The sequence below is a fragment of the Schistocerca cancellata genome, chromosome 1 (genome assembly GCF_023864275.1).
Source record: "Schistocerca cancellata isolate TAMUIC-IGC-003103 chromosome 1, iqSchCanc2.1, whole genome shotgun sequence".
In the NCBI taxonomy this organism is placed as follows: Eukaryota; Metazoa; Arthropoda; class Insecta; order Orthoptera; family Acrididae; genus Schistocerca; species Schistocerca cancellata.
The window spans coordinates 409,948,957-409,974,835 of NC_064626.1; the positions used below are offsets into that span (position 1 = coordinate 409,948,957).

Genomic DNA, 25,879 nt, shown 5'->3' on the forward strand with positions numbered 1-25,879 from the left:
TGTAAATAGTGAAGGGGAATATATTATTGATGAGTAAAATCTGTTGTGTGTGTCTTTTGCTTTTATTAAACTTAATGGGACCCCCCCCCCCCCCCCCTCCCCATAAACATGAACCTTGCCTCCGTGAGGAGGCTTGCGTGCCTCAGTGATACAGATAGCCATACCGCAGGTGCAACCACAACGGAGGGGTATTTGCTGAGAGGCTAGACAAGCATGTGGTTCCTGAGAGGGGCAGCAGCAGCCTTTTCAGTAGTTACAGGGGCAACAGTCTGGATGATTGACTGTTCTGGCCTTGTAACATTCACCAAAACAGCCTTGCTGTAATGGTACTGCAAATGGCTGAAAGCAAGGGGAAACTATAGCGATAATTTTTCCCGAGGGCATGTAGCTTTACTGTATGGTTAAATGATTATGGCGTCCTCTTGGGTAAAATATTCCAGAGGTAAAATAGTCCCTCATTTGGATCTCCGGGCAGGGCCTACTCAGGACGATGTTGTTATCAGGAGAGAGAAAAGTGGTGTTCTGCAGATCACAGCGTGGAATGTCAGAACCCTTAATTGGGTAGGTAGGTTCGAAAATTTAAAAAGGGAAATATACGGGTTAAAGTTAGATACAGTGGGAATTAGTGAAGTTTGATGGCTGGAGGAACAAGACTTGTGGTCAGGTGAATACAGGGTTATAAATACAAAATCAAATATGGGTAATGCAGGAGTAGGTTTAATAATGAATAAAAAAATTGAAACGCGGGTAAGCTAAAATGAACAGCATAGTGAACGCATTATTGTAGCCAAGATAGATTTGAAGCCCACGCCTACCACAGTAGTAAAAGTTTATATTGCAACTAGCTCCACAGATGATGAATATATTGAAGAAATGTACGATGAGATAAAAGAAATTATTCAGATACTGAAGGGAGACAAAAATTTAATAGTAATAGGGGACTGGAATTCGATAGTAGGAAAAGGGAGAGAAGGAAAAGTAGTGGGTGAATATGGTTTAATAATCATGAAAGAGGGTTATAAACGTGAAAGAGGCATGGAGACACTGGAAGGTTTCAGATAGATTACATAATGGCAAGACGGAGATTTAGGAACCAGATTATAAACAGTAAGACATTTCCAGGGCCAGATGTGGGCTCTGATCACAATCTGTTGGTTATGAACTGTAGATTAAAACTGAAGAAACTGAAAAATGGTGGGAATTTTAGGAGATAGGACCTGGATAAACTGAAAGAACCAGAGGTTGTAGAGTGTTTCAGAGAGAGAATTAGGGAAGACTTGACAAATATGGGGGAAAGAAATACAGTAGAAGAAGAATGGGTAAGCTTTGAGAGATGAAATAGTGAAGGCAGCAGAGGCTCATATAGGTAAAAAGACAAGGGCTAGTAGAAATCCTTGTGAAATAGAAGAGGTGTTGAATTTAATTGATGAAAGGAGAAAATATAAAAATGTAGTAAATGAAACAGGCAAAAACGAGTACGAAGTCTCAAAATGAGATTGACAGGAAGTGCAAAATGGCTAAGCGGGGCTATCTAGAGGACAAAATAAGGATATAGAGGCATATATCACTAGGGGTAAGGCATATACTGCCTACAGGAAAATTAGAGAGACCTTTGGAGAAAAGAGAACTACCTGTATGAGTATCAAGAGCTCAGATGGAAAACCCGTTCCAAGCAAAGAAGGAAAACCAGAAAGGTGGAAGGAATATCTAGAGGGATTATACAAGGGTGATGTACTCGAGGGCAATATTATGGAAATGGAAGAGGATGTACATGAAGATGAAATGGGAGATACGATGTTGCATGAAGAGGTTGACACAAAACCGTACCATCTGATGAGCAAGAAGTATGAGACAGGCGAAATACCTTCAGACTTCAAGAAGAATATAATAATGCCAATCCCAAAGAAAGCAGGTGTTGACAGGTGTGCAAATTACCAAACTATCAGTTTAATAAGTCACAGCTGCAAAATAATAACACGAATTCTTTACAGACAAATGGTAAAACTGGTAGAAGCCGAACTTAAGGAAGATCGGTTTGGATTCCGTAGAAATGTTGGAACACATGATGCAATACTGATCCTACGACGTATCTTAGAAGAAAGATTAAGGAAAGGAAAACCTATGTTTCTAGCATTTGTAGACATAGAGAAAGCTTTTGACAATGTTGACTGGAATACTCTCTTTAAAATTCTGAAGGTGCCCCTAGCGGGTCCAGGGTAAGAATAGGCCCGAGGTATTCCTGCCTTTCATAAGAGGTGACTAAAAGGAGTTTCAACCATTTCGGCCTTCAATGTGATGGTCCCCATTGGGGTTTGACCTCCATTTTTCAAAATTCTACCGAAGTACGAGCCTTTTGGGGAAGGACACCTTATGTGGTGTATCACCGGCCCTCAGTGCACTAAGACCTTAGCACTCGTCATCGTAACGGCGTCGTAACTGCACCCACTGTTCATCAATTTGGGCCTAAACACCTGATGGGTTGCACAAGTTATGCCCATAGTGCATCCCCATCCGCACCTACGATCATGATGGACTTTCCATGGCACCCAAAATCCAGCACGGTAGCCAGCCCGCTGTGGTGGGGTCGTCATGTACCCTCTAGGTTGTAGCCCCCTGACAACACAAGGATCGTACTGCTGATACCTGAGCTGCACCCTCCCCATGTAAGCCAAGGAGTAGATGCCCGTCTACCTGGGGCATCAGGACTCCCAGCAACGGTCATCCTGCCAGGTGGCCCTTGCTGAGGCTGGGTGGCGCCCGTGGGGAGAGCCCCTGGTCGGAGTGGGTGGTATCTGGGCGGACGTTTCACAGATGAAACGTCAACATGCATCAGGTCGCTCTGCAGCCGCGTCTTCTAAGAGGAAGAGTTCTGTCTCTGTCTCTGGTTCTGGTACTTCTGCCTTTCCCCCCTTGGCCACTCCCTGGGAGGAAGGACAGGCCCGCCGGCTTGGGGCGAAATACTTCCCCTGCTATTTAGTCTGTTCTCGGACTGATGGGGGGACGCTCGCCACCTCCGAGCCCATGTTCTTTGTACAGCATATTGAGGATATCTTTGGAGAAATCGAGGCCCTTAGTAAAATGCGTTCGGGGTCCATTCTCATAAAGACCACCTCCGCTACACAGTCGGCGGCGATCCAGGCATGCGACCGACTAGGGGACATCCCAGTGTCCATTGTCCCATACCTGGCACTCAATAGGTCGCAGGGGATTATTTTCCATCGGGACCTCCTGCTGATGAGGAGCTCAGGGCCGTGGCGTGCATTTCGTCCGGCCAGTCCAGCGCGGCCCCAAAGATCGTCGCGTCGACACTAGGGCCTTTATCCTCGCCTTCGAGGGGGATGTTCTCCCGGAGAAGGTAAAGGTGATGCGCTACCGGTGCGTTGTGCAACCTTACGTCCCGCCTCCTATGCGATGCTTTCGATGTTTGCGCTTTGGGCACATGTCGTCACGGTGTGAAGCTGAGCCCCTTTGTGGTGATTGTGGACATCCTCTTCGTCAGTGACATACATGCATCCCACCACCTCGGTGCGTTAATTGTCCTGGCCTCCACTCGCCTAGATCTTTAGACTGCCCCGCATATCAGAAGGAGAAGAAGATACAAGAATTGAAAACCTTGGACCGTCTGTCTTATTCTGAGGCCAGGAAGAAATATGACCGCCTCCATCCCGTGATGTTGACAACGTCGTTTGCTTCGGTCGTGTTCACTCCTTCCGCAGTATCCTCAACCCTATCCTGTCCCCCCTCCACCTCCTCACCCCATCCGGGGTCTATGCCTCGCCTCCCAAATCCTCCTCCCTCGCGGCCCCTGCCCCCTCTGCCCGGGGGCCATACTCCTCCTCCTCCTCCTCCTCCTCCTCCTCCTCCTCCTCCTCCTCCGCCACCTGAGAAGTGATCCTCTTCTCAGGCGTCCATCAGGGAAATGTTACGGACCCTGGCTTCCGATGTCCGGCGTTCCAAAAAGGACCCCGAGCACGAGGACTTTCTTTGGGTCCAGCCCCCACAGCCGACCATCCCTGTGACTCATCGGTCTTCCAAGAAGGCCTCAAAGAAGAAGTCTCTATCCCCCTCTCCACCCTGGCGCGTTTCGTCTGATGCTCCATCTGACAGTCGCTGCTCCCGGCCATCCTCAGTTTCGCCGGGACGCTCTGCTGCCAGGCGCTCAGCTGGCCTGTCGTCGGCGGACGATGCTGCCCCTCCTGCGCAACCCAGGAATTTTGCCGCAGCTGGCGACGACTCGATGGAATAGGATTCGCCTCCCGACGGTTGTAGCGATGTTCCCTCGAAACCTGTCCCTCTGCGGCCGTCGAGGTGACCAGCTCTTCACCCGTTTCATTCCTCCTTTCTGATTCGTGATGGCTCTGTTATATTGGAACATAAGAGGTATTTGATCTAATCGGGAGGAATTACAACTGCTCCTCTGCCTGCACTGTCCACTCGTCATTGGTCTCCAGGAAACGAAGTTACGCCCAACTGACCGTATTGCTTTTACCCACTATACCTCCGAGCGATCTGACCTAACCCCTGTGGACGGTATTCCAGCTCGAGGTGGGGTCATGTTGCTCATTTGGGATGATGTCTATTACCATTCCATCCCATTGATCACCCCATTCCAAGCAATAGCTGTCTGTGTTACTCCTTCTGCCTTTACTTTTTCTGTTTGTACTGTCTACACTCCATCGTCGTCCACAGTTAGTCAGGCTGACATGATGCACCTCATTGTTGAGCTTCCTCCGCCGTTTTTATTGTTTGGTGACTTCAATGCCCATCATCCCCTTTGGGGTTCTCCTGCATCCTGTCAGAGAGGCTCCCTCTTGGTGTATGTTTTTAACCATCTCAATCTTGTCTGCCTCAATACTGGTGCCCCAACTTTCCTCTCGGACTCTACTCATACCTACTCCCACTTGGACCTCTCGATCCGTTCTACCACTCTTGCCCGTCGGTTCGAGTGGTATGTCCTTTCTGACACCTATTCGAGCGACCATTTCCCCTGTGTTGTTCGTCTCATGCACCACACCCCATCCCCACGTCCCTTGAGCTGGAACATACCGAAACCTGACTGGGGACTTTACTCCTCCCTGGCGACCTTTCTGGACCAAGATTTTCTCAGCTGTGACAGTCAGGTCGAATACCTCATGGCTGTTATCATCAAAGCTGCCGAACGTTCCATTCCTCGTACTACCTCTTCTTCACGTCACGTTTCAGTTCCCTGGTGGAATGAGGCTTGCAGAGACGCTATCCGTGCTCGCTGACATGCTTTACGCACCTTTCGCCGCCATCCTACACTGGTGAATTGTATTGATTACAAACGACTCCGAGCGCAATGTTGTCAAGTCATCAAAGAGAGCAAAAAAGCTTGTTGGGCCTCTTTCACAAGCTCCTTTAACAGTTTTACTCCTTCTTCTGTCGTCTAGGGTGGCCTGCGCCAGCTGTCGGGCATTAAGGCCCACTCCTCGATACCTGGCCTGACTTCAGGTAATGAGGTACTTGTGGACCCTGTGGATGTCTCCAACGCCTTCGGCCGCTTTTTCGCGGAGGTTTCTAGCTCCGCCCATTACCACCCTGCCTTCCTTTCCAGAAAAGAGGCAGAAGAGGCTCGGCAACCTTCCTTCCGCTCACTGAATCTGGAAGATTATAATGCCCCCTTTACCATGCGGGAACTCGAACGTGCACGTGCACTGTCCCGGTCCTCTGCTCCAGGGCCTGATGCCATTCATGTTCAGATGCTGACCCACCTTTCTCCCGCTGGCAAATGCTTTCTTCTTCGTACTTATAATCATGTCTGGACCGAAGGTCAGGTCCCCATGCGTTGGCGTGAGGCCGTCGCCGTTCCCATACCCAAACCCGGGAAGGATAGACACCTTCCTTCTAGTTACTGCCCCATTTCTCTTACAAGCTGTGTCTGTAAGGTGATGGAGCGCATGGTTAACGCTCGGTTGGTTTGGATTCTTGAATCTCGACGGCTACTTACCAGTGTTCAATGTGGCTTTCGTCGACGCCGCTCCGCTGTTGACCACCTTGTGACCTTGTCGACGTTTATCATGAATAACTTTTTGCGTAAGTGCCAAACGGTAGCTGTGTCCTTCAATTTGGAGAAGGCTTACGATACCTGTTGGAGAGGAGGTATCCTCCGCACTATGCACAGGTGGGGTCTACATGGTTGCCTGCCCCTTTTTATTGATTCATTTTTAACAGATCGAGTGTTTAGGGTACGTGTGGGTTTCGTATTGTCCGACGTCTTCCTCCAGGAGAATGGACTGCCTCAGGGCTCCGTTTTGAGCGTAGCCCTTTTTGCCATAGCGATCAATCCAATTATGGATTGCATTCCACCTAACGTCTCAGGCTCTCTTTTTGTCGATGACTTCATGATCTACTGCAGCGCCCAGAGAACGTGCCTACTGGAGCGCTGCCTTCAGTGTTATCTTGAAAGCCTATACTCATGGAGTGTGGCTAGTGGCTTCCGGTTCTCTGAAGAGAAGACGGTTTGCATCAACTTTTGGCGGTATAAAGCATTCCTTTCACCATCCTTACATCTCGGTCCCATTGTTCTCCCATTCGTGGAGACAACGAAGTTGGTGCTACAGAGGAATGCTGAAGATTAGATGGGTAGATCACGTAACTGATGAGGAGGTATTGAATAGAATTGGGAAGAAGAGAAATTTGTGGCACAATGTGAGTAGAAGAAGGGATTGGTGGATAGGACATGTTCTGAGGTATCAAGGGATCACCAATTTAGTATTGGAGGACAGCGTGGTGGGTAAAAATTACGGAGGGGGAACAAGAGATGAATGTACTAAGCAGATTCAGAAGGATGTAGGTTGCAGTAAGTACTTGGAGATGAAGAAGCTTGCACAGGATAGAGTAGCATGGATAGCTGCATCAAATCAGGCTCTGGACTGAAAACAACAACAACACAGAAAAACACTATGCACTTATTTGCAAACCTAATATGTTGATCCAGTTTTGTATACAACATTGTTTTTAGGAAACCATTGCTTAAGTCATGTAGCAAGGCTTTATGGCGTAAGGAAATTGATTTTCTATACGTCACTAGAAGTTGTGTTAAAAATTTAAAAATGAACAGAAAATTTCCTTTTGAACTTACACTTCCAATTAGATTAGACAGATTCTCAATTTAAGTAGGCCTGAGTATGAGGACACACAATAAAATAAAAATGTGATTTTCTAACACACAGTATGGTTTCGTGGAGACGGTCACATATTTGTTACAGATTACTTTGTTTCTTTCTTCCCCACAAGTAAAAACATTTAATGTGTTTAATCATCAATGAGATAAGTTTCAAGTATGCATTTACTTTTGTAGATGACAGAATATGCGAAGAAATTCTCCTGCTGTAGATTTTATTGTGTAGTAAAATATTTGAAAATAAAACTTCTTGGCAGATTAAAACAGTGTACCAGACCTGGACTTGAACCTGGGACCAGGTTTGAGTCTCAGTCCAGAATACAGTTTTAGTCTCCCACGTCAGCACACACTCCGCTGCGGAGTGGAAGTTCATTCTGGTTATTTGAAACTATATCAGCTTTTAAGACATTAAAGTTCCAACTAAAGTACAAATTTATAGTTTTTATGTTCATACCAGTGGTATTTTCTTTGTTTTTCTCTTGTCTTATAGAGCACTGTGCAGGAAACCAGCATAACTCAAAAATTTGGTAATAATCGAATTGCTCCCAACCTAGGAGGTCATGAAGGAAAATACACTCCAAGCAGTTCCGTCCCAGATATTGCTCAGAGGTAAATTCTTTCCATTCTACAAATGTTTCTTAGGGACTTATGTACATTGGACTTCAGGTCACTTTGAGCATGATACAATTTTAATGAAGTAGCATGCAAGTTTTCAGTCTGTTCAATGAAAACTTTATTCTCCTATCCTTCTTGTGTGTGCAAAAATTGCCACAAATTAGAGAGGATAGTTTTCACTTCATATTAACATCATTCTGTTTTCAGCTTTTGATTTGAAATGTAGTTAGTGTTGCCTAAATTTATATTTCCTGTTCAGGTAAATTAATGCACTGTAACATATTTAACAAATAAATTTTGTATTATTTACTAAGTAATGTAGTACATGGCAGTGTTCATGGCACCATGAACCTAAATTGGCTTCATAGGTGTTTCAAAATAGTCATTTAATTTTAAAGAGAACATAGAATTGTAGGGAAGGCATGTCAATTTAGGCTACTGAAAAATGTGAAAAGTGTGTGTGTGTGTGTGTGTGTGTGTGTGTGTGTGTGTGTGTGTGTGTTTTGGGGGGGGGGGGGGGGGGGCAGGGCGCACGCGTGCTGCTGACAATTTTCGAAACACCCATATATTTTGGAATGTAAAGAAAAGTTAAAAGTAGCTCATTGCATCATAATCTTTGTATAAATACTGTTTTCAACTTCATACACCAGTGAAATATTAATTTAGTTTGTCTTACTTATCAGAAATTGATAAAATATGGAAAATTGGGTCATTCATTTTCTCATGATGTTCAGTAGATTTTGTCAAGATGGAAAACCTTCAGGGACATTGACAGGGCCAAATTATACAGGGCAATAAGAAACAGTCTGAAAAGTTTATAAGGGTGTTGAAGCGGAGGTTCTGCAGAGAATAATTGTTAAAAAACAAAAAAAAAATTCAATACATTTTGTCATTTCAGAGTTATTTAACACTGAAGATAGTCAAGTCATCATGTGCACAATTTAAGCAGCCTGCTAGAGACAGCATTGCCAAACTTTTTCTTATCCAATTTCCTCAAACCAAACAAATGTAGCTTTTGCTCACCTGGTTTAAATTTATCATTTCCAAAAAAGGCACAAACTGGTAATGAGCATTTGAACAAGTGGTAAGTAACAGATGCACAAATGTCTGCTCAGTACTGCATTTTATTGTGTGTGTGCGCAAGTGCTTCAATTTACACACTCAACAATCCGATTGGCTAACTTGGAAATGGTACAACATATAGAATTTTTTTCTTAACCTTTACACCTCACCACAACTTCCCGTGCAACATCCTTACAAGCTTTTCAGTGTGTTTCTTACCACCCTGTACACTAACAATAAACTGTCACTATACTGCCTAATGTTGTTATGCTTATGGGTCATTCCGTGCCAAGTAGTCTAGAAGTCCTGCATGAACATAACGGATTTTGATGAAATTTTGTATGAAAAATCACACATTCCCAATGAACCCTGGTAAAGTTTCCTGTTCATTAAATCAATACTTCAAGAGATATAGCCCTTTGTTTGACCACATAGCACAGCTATCAACAGTGCACCCGTGGGTTTTTGGCAACTTTGGGACGTAATATCTTTGGTAATATTTCCAGGAAAGAAACAAAGCTATGTCATCTTGGACATTTTGCACTCTCTTAAGCAAAATAAATAAATAAAAAAGCTTTCCTGGGTGATTTGAGTATGGGTAATTTAAAGTGAAGTTGGCCAGAAAAAATATAGCCAGAAACGTGAAGTTTAACTCTTTGTATCTCTAGAAGTAATTACGGGATAAACCTGAAACTTTGCACGTAATAACTTACCAATACCAAGTTAGAATATAAGATTTCATTCTTCAACTGCTTTCCGATAGTTTACAAATTGACAGAAAAGTTGACGATTTTTTTAAAAATCAACAAAAATGGCTATTTTTGGCACACTTTTACAAGAAAATGCCTTTTGCAAACTCTTTCATTAGGAATATCATGTTCTAAACCACCTAAGAAACTATGTTTGGTTTTGCAGTGTGAGTGTATAAGGCCCTAAAAGTGACAACGAAGTGGAGATGCTTTGATAATGGCCCCACATTCCGCTGGCACTCAAATTAAATCTGACATCTTTTATTTTGTTGTACTATTGTGTAGTACTCTCTGGTGAAGGCAACACCTGTGTATCACGCACTGGTGGGAACTGATGTCACACACTAGCAGCTTCAATGCACCTTTGTAATCCAGACCAGAATCCTTTATAGCAGCAAACATCAGCTTAGCATTTTGATGGGTCTCACATACACAAACATTGTGTGTGCCCCTTGCTCTTACAGGCACAACATATTTTGGCGAAAGATTGAAAAAAGATGATAAATCTACTTTGGTATTGGGATACTTTTCCTGAATTCTACATATGGTTCTGATATGTTGCATAGCAACAGTCTTTTTGGCATCTGTACATGTACATTTCCCATTTTCACCATTACGTAGTCTTTTTTTTTTTTTTTTTTTTTCCAGGCATTATTCGGCTGTAGTCATTATTTTCATTAAACTCTGACACTAGCACCTTAAAGGTGCTGAACTCTATTGCTTACCGTGAGCCTGCTGAAGTTGTGGAAGCACTCCTTGGGTTGCTTTTATTTTCCTAGCTTGCTTTATCATGTACGTAGAAACATTGAATTCCTTTGCAGTGTAGTCAATAGACCAGCTTGAAGGTGCAAGGGTAAAAATAGCTACTTTTTTCTGGCATGTGAATATGGCACATTTTTCTTTCAAGTCATGCACAATTTTGTCCAGATCAGAGCATTTCTGGCATGATTTCTGTTCCTTTGGAGCAGATAGTTCTTCCTCTTCCACCATTAGTGTGTCAGCTATTTTGTGTTTTAATTCCATTTGAGCTTCTTGTAGTTTTCTTCTACCATAGCTGGGCCTGTCTCTTTTCCCAACTTTGTGTGTCTTCATGGGAGACAAACCAAGAGCAGTCACTGAAGTATTTAATTGCTCATCCACTGTGGTTGTAGGAGGCTGATACTCTTCGTCACTGTCATGTAAATTATCAGAATATTCTTCATTTTTTAGCAGTGTAACACACCTGGAACATAACTTTTGTCCTGGTTTCATGTTAAGTCCCATGAACTGATTAACTTTCAATACTGATTTTATATCAATTTTTCTGAGGCTACACTTCACTGTCTTCTTATGAATCCGAAATGGATCAAAACAACTTCTTTATAGGAAAGAATACTTATCCAGAAACACTTTCATATGATGATAACAAACACTAAAGTTTCCTGGAACTGTGCCCACAGGGTCTATCCCAGATCTCCAAAGCAACAAATCTTGGTCCGATTCATCCAGATCATACAGTACCTCCAAAGCAACAAATCTTGGTCCGATTCATCCAGATCATACAGTACGAAGCGAATGCCTAATTTTGTTCCATATGTTGTTTTATGACATTCAGATGCTTGTGCTCTACCAATACTGCAACTTATTTGAACAAAAGCACCACTAGTACACTCTACTGCCTCCATACTGACTTTCCACAACAGTACTGACCAGTCTGAACTAGTATCTTAAAAACATGAGTAACCTGTAATAGTTGCTTGTTTCCTTTGTTGTTCCTGCCTAACAATGACTCATTCTGTCCCTGAAAACTACTGTTGGTTAACTTTCTGTTGCCTAATGGTTCCCAACAATTGCTGCAGCTTTATCTGAAACAAGATGTCTGCATCATCATTATTACTTGCTAAATCGTGTTAAAAGAAACGTAACCAAATGCATGTCTGTCAACTTTTATTGTACAAAGATGCCTTGCAATAACAAGTTGAAATTTTGCCACATATTATATTATGGTCTACTTATGCAGTGTTTGAAATTTGGCTTGGATATCACTTGTCCCTTTTGTGCTACCACACGTAGAAAATCCACGTTTTTCAGGTAATTTTTCAAATTTTTGTATTTTTGTGTGCATGTAACTCTGTTTGTGTGATTGATATGGGCAAGATGAGTTCTGTGTGTGTTTAGGCCACATTAAGCTTACCACAAAAAATTTATACCCTTTTTGAGTGAATTATATTTGGCATAGAGGGCACCTATAATATGTCCCTTTTAACGTATTACATTTTTTAAATCACATTTTGGAATTTTTTATTTTCCCTCAGAAATATGTTGGTGTTTTGATTCGTAGAGTATGTTCTCTAAGTGGATGTTACTGGGTTGTAAAAATTTCACTGGACTGTGCAGAATAGTTCCTAAGTTATTAAGACCTGAAGTTGGGTCTGAAGATAGATTGCCAGATGCGGGTTGCAATTTCCAGGTCATGTCACCTTCTTTCACAAGCCATAATTCTGGAACTAATTGGCAGGGGAACTTCAAATTTTGTACATGAGTGTTCCACACTTGGTAGCATTGGTGTACTAAATTTCAGCCAAATCTGAGACTATCAGCTGAAACATTTCTCAAATTGGTTGAATTGACACGGAAGGACCCCATATAGAGGAGACTCAACGTCTTGTTTATATAGTGAGTAGCAATCCACCCTTTTCAATGGGAATATTCAATTAGGCAATATTATGCAAATGGATAGATATAAAATCTACTCACCAACTGACAGCAGGGGAGCGCACACACACACACACACACACAAAAGGATTTAACATTTACAAGCTTTCGGAGCCAGTGGCTCCTCCTTCTGGCAGAAGAGTTGAAGGGGAAGGAAAAGGAGTGGAGAGTTTTAGAGGAATGGGTACAGCTCAGAAAAGTCACCCACAACCCCATGTCAGGGGAGACTTAACCGGATGGGATGAGAAGGAAAGACTGCTTCCCCTTCAACTCTTCTGCAAGAATAAGGAACCACTGGCTCTGAAAGCTTGTAAATGTTAAATCCTTTGGTGTGTGTGCTCCCCTGCCACCACTTGGTGAGTAGATTCCTTATCTATCCATTTACATTATATAATCTGTCATTTTCATAATATAGTCATGTGTCAAATATATTATGATAAGCACGTAAGTGAGAAAAAGTTTAGAAAGTTTTTGAAATTATGTGGAAAGATGGTTGGAAGTTACTAAGTGTTCTCATTCCACTAACAATGACTGTCTTTTTCAGCATCTACTTACATCGTTCAGTGTCAAGTCATGCAGCACCACACTTCGTTGTTTCTTCCTCTTCAATTGCCTTAGGATATCTTGGTGTGAATACACAATGTGAAATGTTTGCTGCCAGCTAAGCAAAGCAGATAATGTGAATACATATGTAGAAATGTATGTCAGTGGTGTGGATGGGGGCGTGAACGGTCAACACTCTTGCGAAGATGTTGCTGACTTTGGTGGAACAATGTTGCAAACATTCATTTTTAGTTAAGTGTAAATGAGGTTTAAGACAGCAGAAAAATACACTAACGCTCTAATGGTAAGATAAATGCAGTGAGAGATGCTTCTAAGGGCCAAACATGCCAATCCAAGCTTCTTTATTAGTTTGTATGAGGTGTGATTGGAAAGTTTTAAGAATGGGCTTGTAATTGTACAATTGTGGTACGTACATTTTACTGTGATGCATCTCCATCAAAATAGTCCCCTTCTGACATAACACACCTACTCCAACGGTGTTTCCACTTATGAAAACATTACTGAAATTTTTTTTTTTCCTGAAGTGTGTTAAGGACGCTCTCCTATTTGCCTGGATGTCTTCAATTGAGTCAAATCGCTTCCCTTTCAGTGAAAATTTCAGTTTAGGAAACAGGTGGATGTCTGCAGGGGCCAAATCAGGGGAAGATGGTGGTTGTGGAAGCACAGGAATTCTGAATTTGGTCAAAAATTCAATGATGGAGAAAGCATGATGAGCCGTAGCATTGTCATGGTGTAGCACCCAACTCCTGTCTTTCCACAATGCAGGCCTTTTCTTCCATATCTTTTCACGCAAATGCTAGAGGACACATTTGTTGTATTCCTGGTTAATTGTCTGTCCACCAGGAGTAAATTCGTGATACACAGTACTGGTAAAATCGAAAAAAATCACCAACATTGTCTTCACCTTCGGCCGACTTTGCCGTGCTTTTTTTGGTCGTGGTGGACCTGGAGTCTTCCACTGCAAAGAGTGCACTTTGGTTTCAGGATCATATCCATATACCCATGATTCATCACCTGTAATTACCTTATTTAACAAATCTGGGTCATTTTTAGTCCAATTAATCAATTCTTCGTGGCCTCTGGTCACTTGACAACACTTTTGGAATTAATTTTGTGGACACTGGACGCATGTTCAGATCTTCAGTTAAAATTGACTGAACTGCATGGAAACTTAAGTTCATCAGTCATCTTCCTAATTGTAAGTCTATGATCAGAGCGCACTAAGTCACGATGTTTCACAACATTTTCATTCATTTTTAAGGTGAAAGGACGACCGGACCGTGGTTCAACTTCAAATGATTCACGGCCATTTTTAAATGTGTTGAACCAGACAAAAGCATTTGACTGGTTCGTGCAGTTATCTCCAAAAGCTGTTTTTATAGTTCATAAGTCTCAGAAGCTGATTTCCCGGTTTTAAAACAAAATTTCACACAGACTCATTGCTCCGTTTTTACGTCCATTTTCACTCGGGCAGAATCTGGCAACAAGCCCTAACACACCTGCACTCAACCAGCTGCCACAGTGAAAATGAATAAAGGAAATGCAGTTTCCTGTCAGAGGGCATTCATGGACAATGCCGACCACAGTGGCCCAGAATGCTAGGAAAACAGCAAGTGACCTACTCAGCTTGTGTGGTATCAAAAGTTGTGTTATCATAAGGGGTCAGTTCCCAGAACTTATGTTCAGCAGTCAACCACATAATCACTAAGCCAAGACATAACTTTATCGTATTATTTGTGGATAAAGATGATGTTGCTGGTTGACCTTCATGTCCTTACTCTTTCTCTTCAACCGGTGTGAAGTTGCCATAGCAGTTTAAGTACATGTTGGTATTCAGCAGTTAAACTTTTGCTCTCCTTCGATCACTGACATACCTAGAATTCAATGTGAATTGCGTTGTTAATGGTTGTGAAGCCTAGAGAGCATTTTTGTAAGAGGTGGTAAGTTATTACTGGCTGCTGTCAAACTCTGTACACTTCCTTTCACTGCAAATAGTTCAATTTTCCCTTTTTCATTCTGCCACTAACTACTTATGAAAACTGTCTCAACTTTTTCACATTAATACTTGTCTCAGAGAACCCTAATTAAAGCAATTATTGTGTGCACTCATTACTTACATCGCCAATATTTTCCTTCACCTACTCTTACAGTTCAAATTCTTTCAAAATTCAGCAGTGTGGGAGTATTATCAATTACTACTTATTTTTTACTTCTTTTAACTTATGTTTCGGCAGAATGAAATCCATTTGTTTTGTAGTGTCATTACATTGTGAAATAATGAGTGCAGTTGAACCTGACTTGATCCACAAAATTTTGCTAGTGAAAGTTGGTCCTAGTTCATAGTGAGATAATCTGAGGTTGACATATACACACTGCAGATTTCATGTTTGACTTACTCAAAATTTTTCTTCTTCTTCCCCTTCTTCTATTTTTTTTTTTTTTTTCCAACTCTAAGACCTTATGTCACAAAATGTACCAGTAGTATCATAATTTAACAATGGTAGACTTCAAATGACAAATAAATCATACAGCAATGGCTAAGGTGTACGTTTGACATTAAACAAACTGTGCTACTCAGTGTGCATGGGTGCACAGGTGTGATATTGTTAATTATGTAATCCCATCCACCACGGCAAGGTCATATCACATCGGATGGGAAAAATTGGCTTTTAGTTGTCCTGAGGCCAAAAACAGCATAAAAAGTAGCAATCAAAATCAGATTGGATTATTAATTTCCGTGTGACTGGCTCAAAACGTGTTCAATATGCTGTCCACCATTCCCTGCAACAAGTGAAATCGAGAAACAGCATGTTCGTGGATCATAGTGTTTTCTGGGGTCACGTGCAGAATATGTTGTGCAATGTGTGCCTTCAATGCAACTAAGTTTGCAACCAGAACACTGAACATATCATCTTTCAGATAGCCCCACAGCCAAAAGTCACACATATTATGGTCAGGTGATAGGGACGGCCAGGCTGTAGGGAAATGTCTGCTGATAATTCTAGTATTTCCGAAATGGCACTTCACCAGCTGCTTAACTGGATTTGCAATGTGTGAAGGTGCGCCACCTTGCATAAAAATGATCCCATCCATGCTGTTGGAGAGCTGGAATGACGTGGTGTGCAAAAGACACTCACAGCATTTACCAGTGACGGTATAGGTAACAGGACCGGAGTCACCTAACTCTTAGAAAAAATATAGCCCTATGATAAATGATGCTGTAAACCCGCACTACACTGACCTTTTCAGGATGAAGTGGTACTGGTTGACTGGCGTATGGATTTTCCATTGCCCATATTCGACAATTCTGTGTATTGACATATCCTGTCAGATGGAAGTAGGATTCGTGTGTCCACAAAATCTTCCATGGCCAGTCATTGTTCACTTCGATGCGAGCAAGAAGTTCTAAAGCAAAGGTCTCTCTTGCTGGCAGGTCAACAGGAAGCAACTCGTGCGCATGGGTAATTTTGAATGAATAGCAAAGAAGGGTGTTTTTTGTTGGATTTTACCCGCCTTGCTCACAGGCATGTCCAGTGTTTTGGCAATTCTCCATGCACTACATATTTGCACTCCACCACTTGTCTCCTCCTGCATTCACTGCTTCCACTGACATCGAATCAGTTCGTTTCCTCCCTCTACCAGGTTGCACATCAAAAGAACCCGCCTTTTTGAATTTCCGAATAATTTTCTTGAGACCCACAGCTGTCATTGGACCAGTGCTTTTTTTTTCAAACCCTTCAGTGTCCGGAACATCGGCTGAGCGAAGTGTGCACAGTCATTATTCTTGTAATACAGCTTTACAGGCAAGCGTGATCCTGCGTTGAGACAGTCATGGCAAGTTTCGCAAACATGAAAGGAGCAAAAGCCGTGTACCTGGTTTGTTTATACCAACTTCAACAGGATCGTGCGCATGACAGGTGTTTTCATTTACATATTCTGACACATATAGCAGCATCTATTGATCAATTTTCACACTATTTTGTTTCTTGTGCCAGATGTTTTCCCCATTCTCCGGTAATATTCCATTGCTATTTGATGTCATCGTGACCAGTGGTGTTATTTCTACAGTGTTTTGAAAGTTTAATTGTGATCACCCTGTATATCAATACTGCACCTTCCATTACACTCGTTTTCCATATTGAGACATTTTAGAACTGAGGATAAGCAGGCCGTGAGATTCCTTATCCCCAAAACTACTCTCAGTAGAACTAAAGAAAGTTTTTGTTTATTTAAACTGATAAAATGAAGGAATTTATGTTCGTGGAACATACCTGAGTTGCATTTGGTTTGCTGATGACAACATTGTGCTGTTACTTTATAATGAAGACAAAATTCAGCAACAAATAGAACAACGTAACAGAGCAAGCTTGAAAGCAGAACTGTGAATCCACTATATTAAGGTAGAAATAATATCCAGTGAGTACATCAAAGAGAAAACAGCAGAAATTGACAGTGAAATCATAGATCCAGATGCTGGCATTTTGATTTATGAGAGACTTGATAATGACTGAAAATGAGTGCATGGACCACAAAAGAAAGAAATAGAAAAGTAAAAGTGGTCTGGAGTGGAGTGGTTTTTATAAACTTAAATTGGTTTTCAAAACTAAGCTTCTGATGTGTCTTAAAAGCATAGTTCATTTTGTATTACAAGTTTTAAATTACAGCAGTAGTTAGTGGGTTTTGAATTGAAAATCCATTCAGACCTGAGTTGCTTAGAAAACAAGGGTGACATACATACTTAAGAAAAAGGAAAAGAAAAAAAGACCACAAAACAGACTGAGGTGGAAGAAATAATTATTACCAAATTGAAAATGAAATGGCTGAGGATGAAACACATAGTCTGCCAAATGCATGGTAGATGGAACAAGGAAGTTATTTGCTGGATTCCAAGGTCGAAGAAAAAGCAATGACAACAGTGTAATGGAAAGTAGGTTGATGATATTACAAAACATCAAAGAGCAACGTGGTTGCTTATAGCTAAAGACCATAGTGTATGAGAACTCTGGAACAGGCATTTACTCAGCAGGGATTTTGACAGTGATGGTGCTGATAATTCTCGATCTAGAATAATTCATTGCCTTCTGCCTGACCCCCCCCCCCCCTCCCTGCGGGTCTGGGGGTAAGAATAGGTCTGAGGTATTCCTGCATCGTAAGAGGGGACTAAAACGAGTTTCACACTTTTGGCCTTTATGTGATGGTCCCCTGTAGGGTTTGACCTCCATTCGTCAAAATTTTCCCAAAAAGGGAGCCATTTGGGGAAGGGCGCCTTAAATGGTGCATTGTGTACATAGTGCATTGAGATCTTTAGCCCACTTTCTCATCGTCGCATTTCAGTCCCGCTCATTCTCCATCTCTTGGGCGAGGACACCTTCCTGGGTGCATTTTCCACCATGCACTATGCAGTGTCGCTTTCTGTGTTGACGATGACCATGGACTTCTTTGCACCTGATATCCAGCACGGCAGCCAGTCAGTTGTGGTGGGGCCGCAATCTATGTTGTTGGTTGTAGCCCCCTGACCACACAGGGATCGCTCTGCTGATGCCTGCATCGTTAACTCCACATGTATGCCAGGGGGTAGATGCCCATCCCCCTGGGGTATCGAGACTCCCAGCAATGGTCGTCCTGCCAGGTGGCCTTTGCTACAGCTGGGTGGCGCCCATGTGGAGGGCCCCTGGTTGAAGTGGGTGGCGTCAGGGGGGATGGCATGTGATGAAGCGCAGTCCATTCAACGCGCAGAAGTACTACCGCAAACCATTCCCCTCCCTGGCCCCACCATCGGAGGAATGTCAGGCTAAGGATGGTAGCGGATCTTATTCGCCCTGGTACCTTGAATGTTAGAGAGCTGATGGGGAGTCTTTCATGACGATGAAGCCTCAGTTTCTTGTTGAGCATTTAGAAGACAAGTTTGGGTAGGTGGAGGGATTGTCCAAAATGAGATCTGGGTCAGTCTTGATCAAAAAAGCATCCTCTGCCCAGTCAAGGGTGTTACTCACTTGTGACAAGCTGGGGGATGTTTCTGCAACCATCATGCCTCATAAGAGCTTAAATATGGTCCGGGGTATCATATTTCACAGGGATCTTCTTTTGCAGTCTGACGATGAGCTGTGCACCGATTTAGAGCGACGAGGTGTACATTTCACCCGGCTTGTCCGCCGGCGTCCGAGGGATAATCAGATTGCCATTGGTGCCTTCATCTTGGCCTTCGAGGGTGATATATTGCCCGAGAAGGTCAAGGTGATGGTCTACTGCTGTGATGTAAAGCCCAAGGTGGTGCTTAAAGTGCTGGAAGTTCGGCCTTATGTCTTCCCGCTGCACTTCCAGCGTCACATGTCGAGATTGCGGACACCCATCACATCCCAATACTCCATGTGCCCCGCCTCCCATCTGTGTCGACTGTAGAGAGCACAATTTGCATTGCTTGCCAGACTGCAGTATTCTCCAGAAAGAAAGGAAAATCATGGAGTAAAAGACCCTGGACCAACTTACCTACACTGAGGCAAAGAGAAAATTTGAATGACTACATTCTGTACTTGTCTTACACCGCCGCTACAACAGTTCTGGCACCATCAGCTCTGCCAACCCCAGTCACCTCTCAAAGCCGGAAGACTACACCTGCTCCGTTGATGGTGGTGGGCATTTCCCTCCCTGTTGTTCCCGCACCACCTGCTTCGGGAGCAACACTCCCCCAACCATCAGGGAGTTCTGTCCCCACTTCTAAGCTGGAGAAGCGTAAGTCTTCTTTGGCTTCTCTCTCGCTAGGAAGGGGTCCCTTGGGTCACTCACTTCCCAGTTTTCTGCTAGTGGGAAAGATTACACCCGCCAGTGGCTGAAGAGCTCAAAAGTATCTGGTCGTAGGCTTCACGCTCATCCTCAGTCCCGGAGACTGAGCCAGTGAAGTCCTCCCAGCCAGGGAAACCCAAGGAGCAGTGAGAGAAATCCTAAAAGAAGACACCCTAAGACCAAGGAAATTGCAGTGGCACCCACACCACCGCTACAAGCTCTGCATCTTGAGGATGAGGTGGAGATTCTGGCGTCCACTGAGGACCTTGATCTCGCCAGACCCTCAGACGCAATGGATATAGACTGCTCAGACAGTAAGTCGGCGGCAGCTGGTGACTCTGAGGTGTAAACTGCCTCATTGAATGTTCCATGCCTTCCCAGTCCCAAGATGACGTCATCCTCCAGTGGAATTGCAATGGTTTTTTCCACCACCTGGCTGAGCAACAGCAACTGTTAAGCTTTACACCTGCTATCTGCATTGCCATCCAAGAAACCTGGTTCCCAGCAATGCCGACCCCTGCCCTCTGCGGTTGTAAGGGATATTACAGGAACTGTAGTGACTATAATCGAGTGTCAGGTGGAGTTTGCGTTTATGTCGTAAACTCATTCTGTAGCGACAATGTGCCCCTTCAAACCCCTCTTGAAGCTGTGGCTGTCAGAATAAGGATGACATAGGAAATAACTGTCTGCAATGTATATCTTTCTCCAGATGGTGCAGTAACCGTGAATGTATTAAATGCACTGATTGATCAACTCCCTAAACCTTTCCTACTTTTGGGAGATTTTAACGCCTGTAACCCCTTGTGGGGTGGCACCGTGCTTACTGGCCGAGGCAGAGATGTCGAAACTTTACTGTTTGCCTCTTAAATACTGGTGCTGCCACACATTTCAGTGTGGCTCTGGTAGTTACTTGGCCATTGATTTATCAATTTGCAACCCAGCACTTCTCCCATCTATCCACTGGAGAGAACATGACGACCTGTGTGGTACTGACCACTTCCCCATCTTCCTGTCACTGCCACGGTGTCAGGCCCACGGACGCCTGCCCAGACGGGCTTTAAATAAGGCGAACTGGGAAACTATCACCTCTGCTGTCACCATTGAATCTCCCCACATAGTAACATCAATGTGATGGTTGAGCACGTGACTACATCCATTGTTTCTGTGGCAAAAAATGCGTTCCCTCACTCTTTAGGGTGCCCCCGGCGTAAGGCAGTCCCTTGGTGGTCGCCGGCATAAGTGGCACCCTTCCCTGCAGCGCCTTACAGCCTTTAACCCTTTAACCGACTCCGTGCCCGCGTTCACCAGCTTATCAAACGACGGAAGCAGGAGTGTTGGTAGAGATACGTCTCGACCATTGGGTGCCATATGTCACCTTCCCAAGTCTGGGCAAAGATCAAACGTGTTTTTGGGTACCAGACCCCAACAGTCATTCCCGGTGATACCATAAATGGTGTGTTATCTACCGACGCAAACGTGATTGCTGAGCACATTGCTCGAGCCTCTGTGTCACTGTGTCGGAGAATTTCCCCCCGGCCTTTCGCACTCTGAAACGGCAGCTGGAAGGGAAAGTCCTCTCATTCACTACATGCCACAGTGAATTCTGTAACGTACCTTTTACAGAGTGGGAGCTCCTCAGTGCCATTACACATTTCCCCGACACGGCTCCTGGGCCTGATCAGATCCACAGCCAGATGATTAAACATTTCTCATCTGACTACAAGCAACATATCCTCATCATCTTCAATCAGATCTAGTGCGATGGCATCTTTCCATCACAATGGCAGGAGAGCACCATCATTCCAGTTCTCAAACCCGGTAAAAACTCGCTTGATGTGGATAGCTATCAGCCTCAGCAATGTTCTTTGTAAGCTGCTGAAATATATGGTGTCAGCGGTTGGATTGGGTACTGGAGTCATGTGGCCTATTGGCTCCGTGCCAGGGCAGTTTCCGCCATTTTCGTTCTACCACTGATAATCTTGTGTCTCTTGAGTCTGACATCCGAACAGCCTTTTCGAGACACCAACACCTTGTCATCTTTTTGATTTACGAAAAGTGTATGAAACCACCTGGTGACATAATATCCTTGCTACATTACACGAGTGGGGTCTCTGAGGCCTCGTCCCAATTTTTATCCAGAATTTCCTGTTGCTTCGTACTTTCCGTGTCCAAGTTGATGCCTCCTATAGTTCCCTCCATATCCAGGAGAATGGAGTCCCACAGGGCTCCGTATTGTCTCTCTCTATTTTTTGTGGCCATTAATGGTCTACCAGCAGCTGTCGGGCCCTCCGTCTCACCTTCTCTGTATGCAGACGACTTCAGCATTTTATACTGCTGCTCCAGACTGGTGCTGCTGAGCATCGCCTACAGGAAGCCATCCACGACCACAAGGTGCAGTCATGGGCTCTAGCCCATGGCTTCCAGTTTTCCACCCTGAAGAACAAATGTCGGCTTCGTACCGTTCATCCGGAACCAGCACTTTACCTAAATGACGATCCACTATCTGTAGTGGAGATATATCTATTCTTAGGTCTGGTTTTTGACACTCGTTTGACTTGGCTTCCTCATCTTTGTCAGCATAAACATACGTGTTGGCAGCACCTTAATGCCCTCCACTGCCTGAGCAACACCATTTAGGGTGCAGATCACTCCATGTTGCTGCAGCTCTACAGAGCCACACTGTTTCAAACCACTTACAAGCCTTTAGCTTATTTTTCTCTATCCTAAGGATTGTGTCAAAACCCATGATGAGACATGATCAAGTTGCTGTAATTTCTCACTTAGTGTTTTACAATATACATGAAAGGAGCAGAACTTGCCATGAATTTTGAAATTCATGAAACAATTACTTGTGAGCAGAGAGAGATTAATCGTTGTCATCCAAGAGATTTATGAGCTAGCACTACTGTTGTAGTCTGTTTGTTCCATTACACAAACTGCTCAAAGTTCAAGTTTTGCTCGTAATTCTTGGTGGCAGAATGATGTTGCTGGTTCTGGTAGGTCAACCTCTTCATAACACTGGAGAAGTGCAGAAAAAGCAGGAAGCTCCCATTTATGTTCATAACCCTCCTGTATCTGAGGCCATGCCTTTTGCAACTGCACAGCATAATGACTTGTTCAGGACCATTGCATCTGTTTTGCATTCTGCTATTCTGTCACATCTTTCTAATTCCCCACACTGAAGCTATTACCGTATCACTCTTTATTTTCAGATAATTTTCACAATTGCATTATATGTTTATCGATATCTGTCTAGTCAATTATCAGGAACCAGTAGCAATATGATAAATGTAAATATTACACATGAACTTCTTATAACTTACAATTTCTTTATAATAGTCATAAGGATAAAAAAATGAAGTAAAAACTTTGAGGTTCGCCGATGACATTGTAATTCTGTCAGAGACAGCAAAGGACTTGGAAGAGCAGTTGAACGGAATGGACAGTGTCTTGAAAGGAGGATATAAGATGAACATCAACAAAAGCAAAACGAGGATAATGGAATGTAGTCAAATTAAGTCGGGTGATGCTGAGGGAATTAGATTAGGAAATGAGACACTTAAAGTAGTAAAGGAGTTTTGCTATTTAGGGAGTAAAATAACCGATGATGGTCGAAGTAGAGAGGATATAAAATGTAGACTGGCAATGGCAAGGAAAGCGTTTCTCAAGAAGAGGAATTTGTTAACATCGAGTATAGATTTAAGTGTCAGGAAGTCGTTTCTGAAAGTATTTGTATGGAGTGTAGCCATGTATGGAAGTGAAACATGGACAATAACTAGTTTGGACAAGAAGAGAATAGAAGCTTTCGAAATGTGGTGCTACAGAAGAATGCTGAAGATAAGGTGGGTAGATCACGTAACTAATGAGGAGGTATTGAATAGGATTGGGGAGAAGAGAAGTTTGTGGCACAACTTGACTAGAAGAAGGGATCGGTTGGTAGGACATGTTTTGAGGCATCAAGGGATCACAAATTTAGCATTGGAGGGCAGTGTGGAGGGTAAAAATCGTAGAGGGAGACCAAGAGATGAATACACTAAGCAGATTCAGAAGGATGTAGGTTGCAGTAGATACTGGGAGATGAAGAAGCTTGCACAGGATAGAGTAGCATGGAGAGCTGCATCAAACCAGTCTCAGGACTGAAGACCACAACAACAACAACAAGGATAAAAATATCATCTATGTTTATAGTGTAGCAAAATTTTCACATTAAAGCTAGTACGCATTTGTATCTTGTATGTTTAATATTTTGTTGCTTATATGAATTTATGCAGGTTCTCCGAAGTTTTGATAAAGCTTTGTATTTTGTGATTGTGTCTCCCTGTGGAGGATAATACAACATTTGAGCTTAAAAGTGAATTTTTTTATGCAGACTTTTTATGAACAAATGTCCATGTCTGGTATGTACTTTGTTGTGACCATACATGAAAACTAATTATTTGTGCAAGCTAAAGTAGCTATTCAAATTGAACAGCCCAAGTGGAAATTCTTTTGTAAGTCACTGAATTTATCGAGGCTGTTGCGAAAGAAAGGGTAGCCGTAATGATTCATTACTTCTTAAAAATCTTCAGGAATGTGTCTCTGTGGAAGGAATTGACTGTGTTTCATGTTAGGTAATGAGTTTCACGGTATATAATGTGTTTCCCGTACCACTTTTAGGTTACTGACCAGTTTCACAAGACTGCTACTGATGAATGTGAATACTCATACAGTTTCTATATCACCTGCTAAATTTTGTGATGTGCAGATGTTCTATTTACTAGAATTGAATAACTTATATTTGAGTAATATAATAGAGGGAAACATTCCACGTGGGAAAAATATATCTAAAAAGAAAGATGATGAGACTTACCAAACAAAAGTGCTGGCAGGTCGATAGACACACAAACATACACACAAAATTCTAGCTTTCGCAACCAACGGTTCCCTCGTCAGGAAAGAGGGAAGGAGAGGGAAAGACGAAAGGATTTGGGTATTAAGGGAGAGGGTAAGGAGTCATTCCAATCCCGGGAGTGGAAAGACTTACCTTAGGGGGGAGAAAAGGACAGGTATACACTCGCGCGCACACACACACACACACACACACACACACACACACACACACACACACACACACACATCCAGGCACAAGCAGACATTTGTAAAGGCAAAGAGTTTGGGCAGGGATCCCTGCCCGAACTCTTTGCCTTTACAAATGGTGTGTGTGTGTGTGTGTGTGTGTGTGGCGCGCGCGAGTGTATACCTGTCCTTTTTTCCCCCTAAGGTAAGTCTTTCCGCTCCCGGGATTGGAATGACTCCTTACCCTCTCCCTTAATACCCAAATCCTTTCGTCTTTCCCTCTCCTTCCCTCTTTCCTGACGAGGCAACCGTTGGTTGCGAAAGCTAGAATTTTGTGTGTATGTTTGTGTTTGTTTGTGTGTCTATCGACCTGCCAGCGCTTTTGTTTGGTAAGTCTCATCATCTTTCTTTTTAGTTATATTTGAGTAATGTATTTTCAAAATTCAATTTCAATTAATGTGACATATTAAGAGCGTTTTCCACTGTTAAACTAAATGGGGTAAGTTGCTCACTCATATACAGATGTAGGATGAAAATAACTAAATAAATAGCATATGGAAACCATAATTTTTCTTTATGTATGGTATTTTAGGAATGTTTAATTTTCTTGAACAGGTTTGCAAGCATGTCTGTGGGTAGTGGAAGTGGCAGTGATGGAAGTGGAAGTAATTCACGTTTGCCTCCCACGACATATGGAACAGCTTTGGTTCCTTCAGTAAGTCATACATATTTCAACCAGTACACTGGATCTGAGTACAGCCTGAATAAAATGCAGGTAAGCGATTCAACAGTAGGAGCATAGTTGTGTGCACTTCATTGTGAAGAGAGGTTACTTGGAAAAGAAAAAAATCTCTGATAATGAAAACTTCAGGAAGGAATGTGGACAGTGTTGGAATAGATAGTTGCTGCTTACCATAAAGAAGACACATTAAGTTGCAGACAGTCACAGTTGAAAGACTCTTACATAAAGCTTTCAGCCACCGCCTTTATCAGCAAAGGGAAACACACACAAGTCATACAAACAAGCAAGCAAACCTCATGCAGTCATGACTGCCAACTCCAGCAGTTGGCAGTCATGTGGGCATTGTGTGTGCTTATGTGTATGAATGGTATGTGCTTCTCTTTTGCTGATGAAGGCTGTGGCCGAAGTCTTTATGTAACTGTCTTTTGAGTGTGTCTCTCTGCAACTTAACGTGTCTTTTCTACAGTAAACATA

At 43.0% G+C, this 25,879-nt stretch overlaps 1 protein-coding gene across 1 annotated transcript in view; it reads left to right on the forward strand.

Moving 5' to 3' along the window:
- Window positions 1-25,879, forward strand: part of LOC126161560 (scaffold protein salvador) — a 54,933-nt gene that overhangs the window by 9,933 nt on the left and 19,121 nt on the right. The window contains exons 4-5 of the mRNA XM_049917501.1: window positions 7,635-7,753; window positions 25,279-25,438. Of these exons, the coding sequence (XP_049773458.1) occupies window positions 7,635-7,753; window positions 25,279-25,438 (279 nt within the window). The remainder of the gene's footprint in view (window positions 1-7,634; window positions 7,754-25,278; window positions 25,439-25,879) is intronic.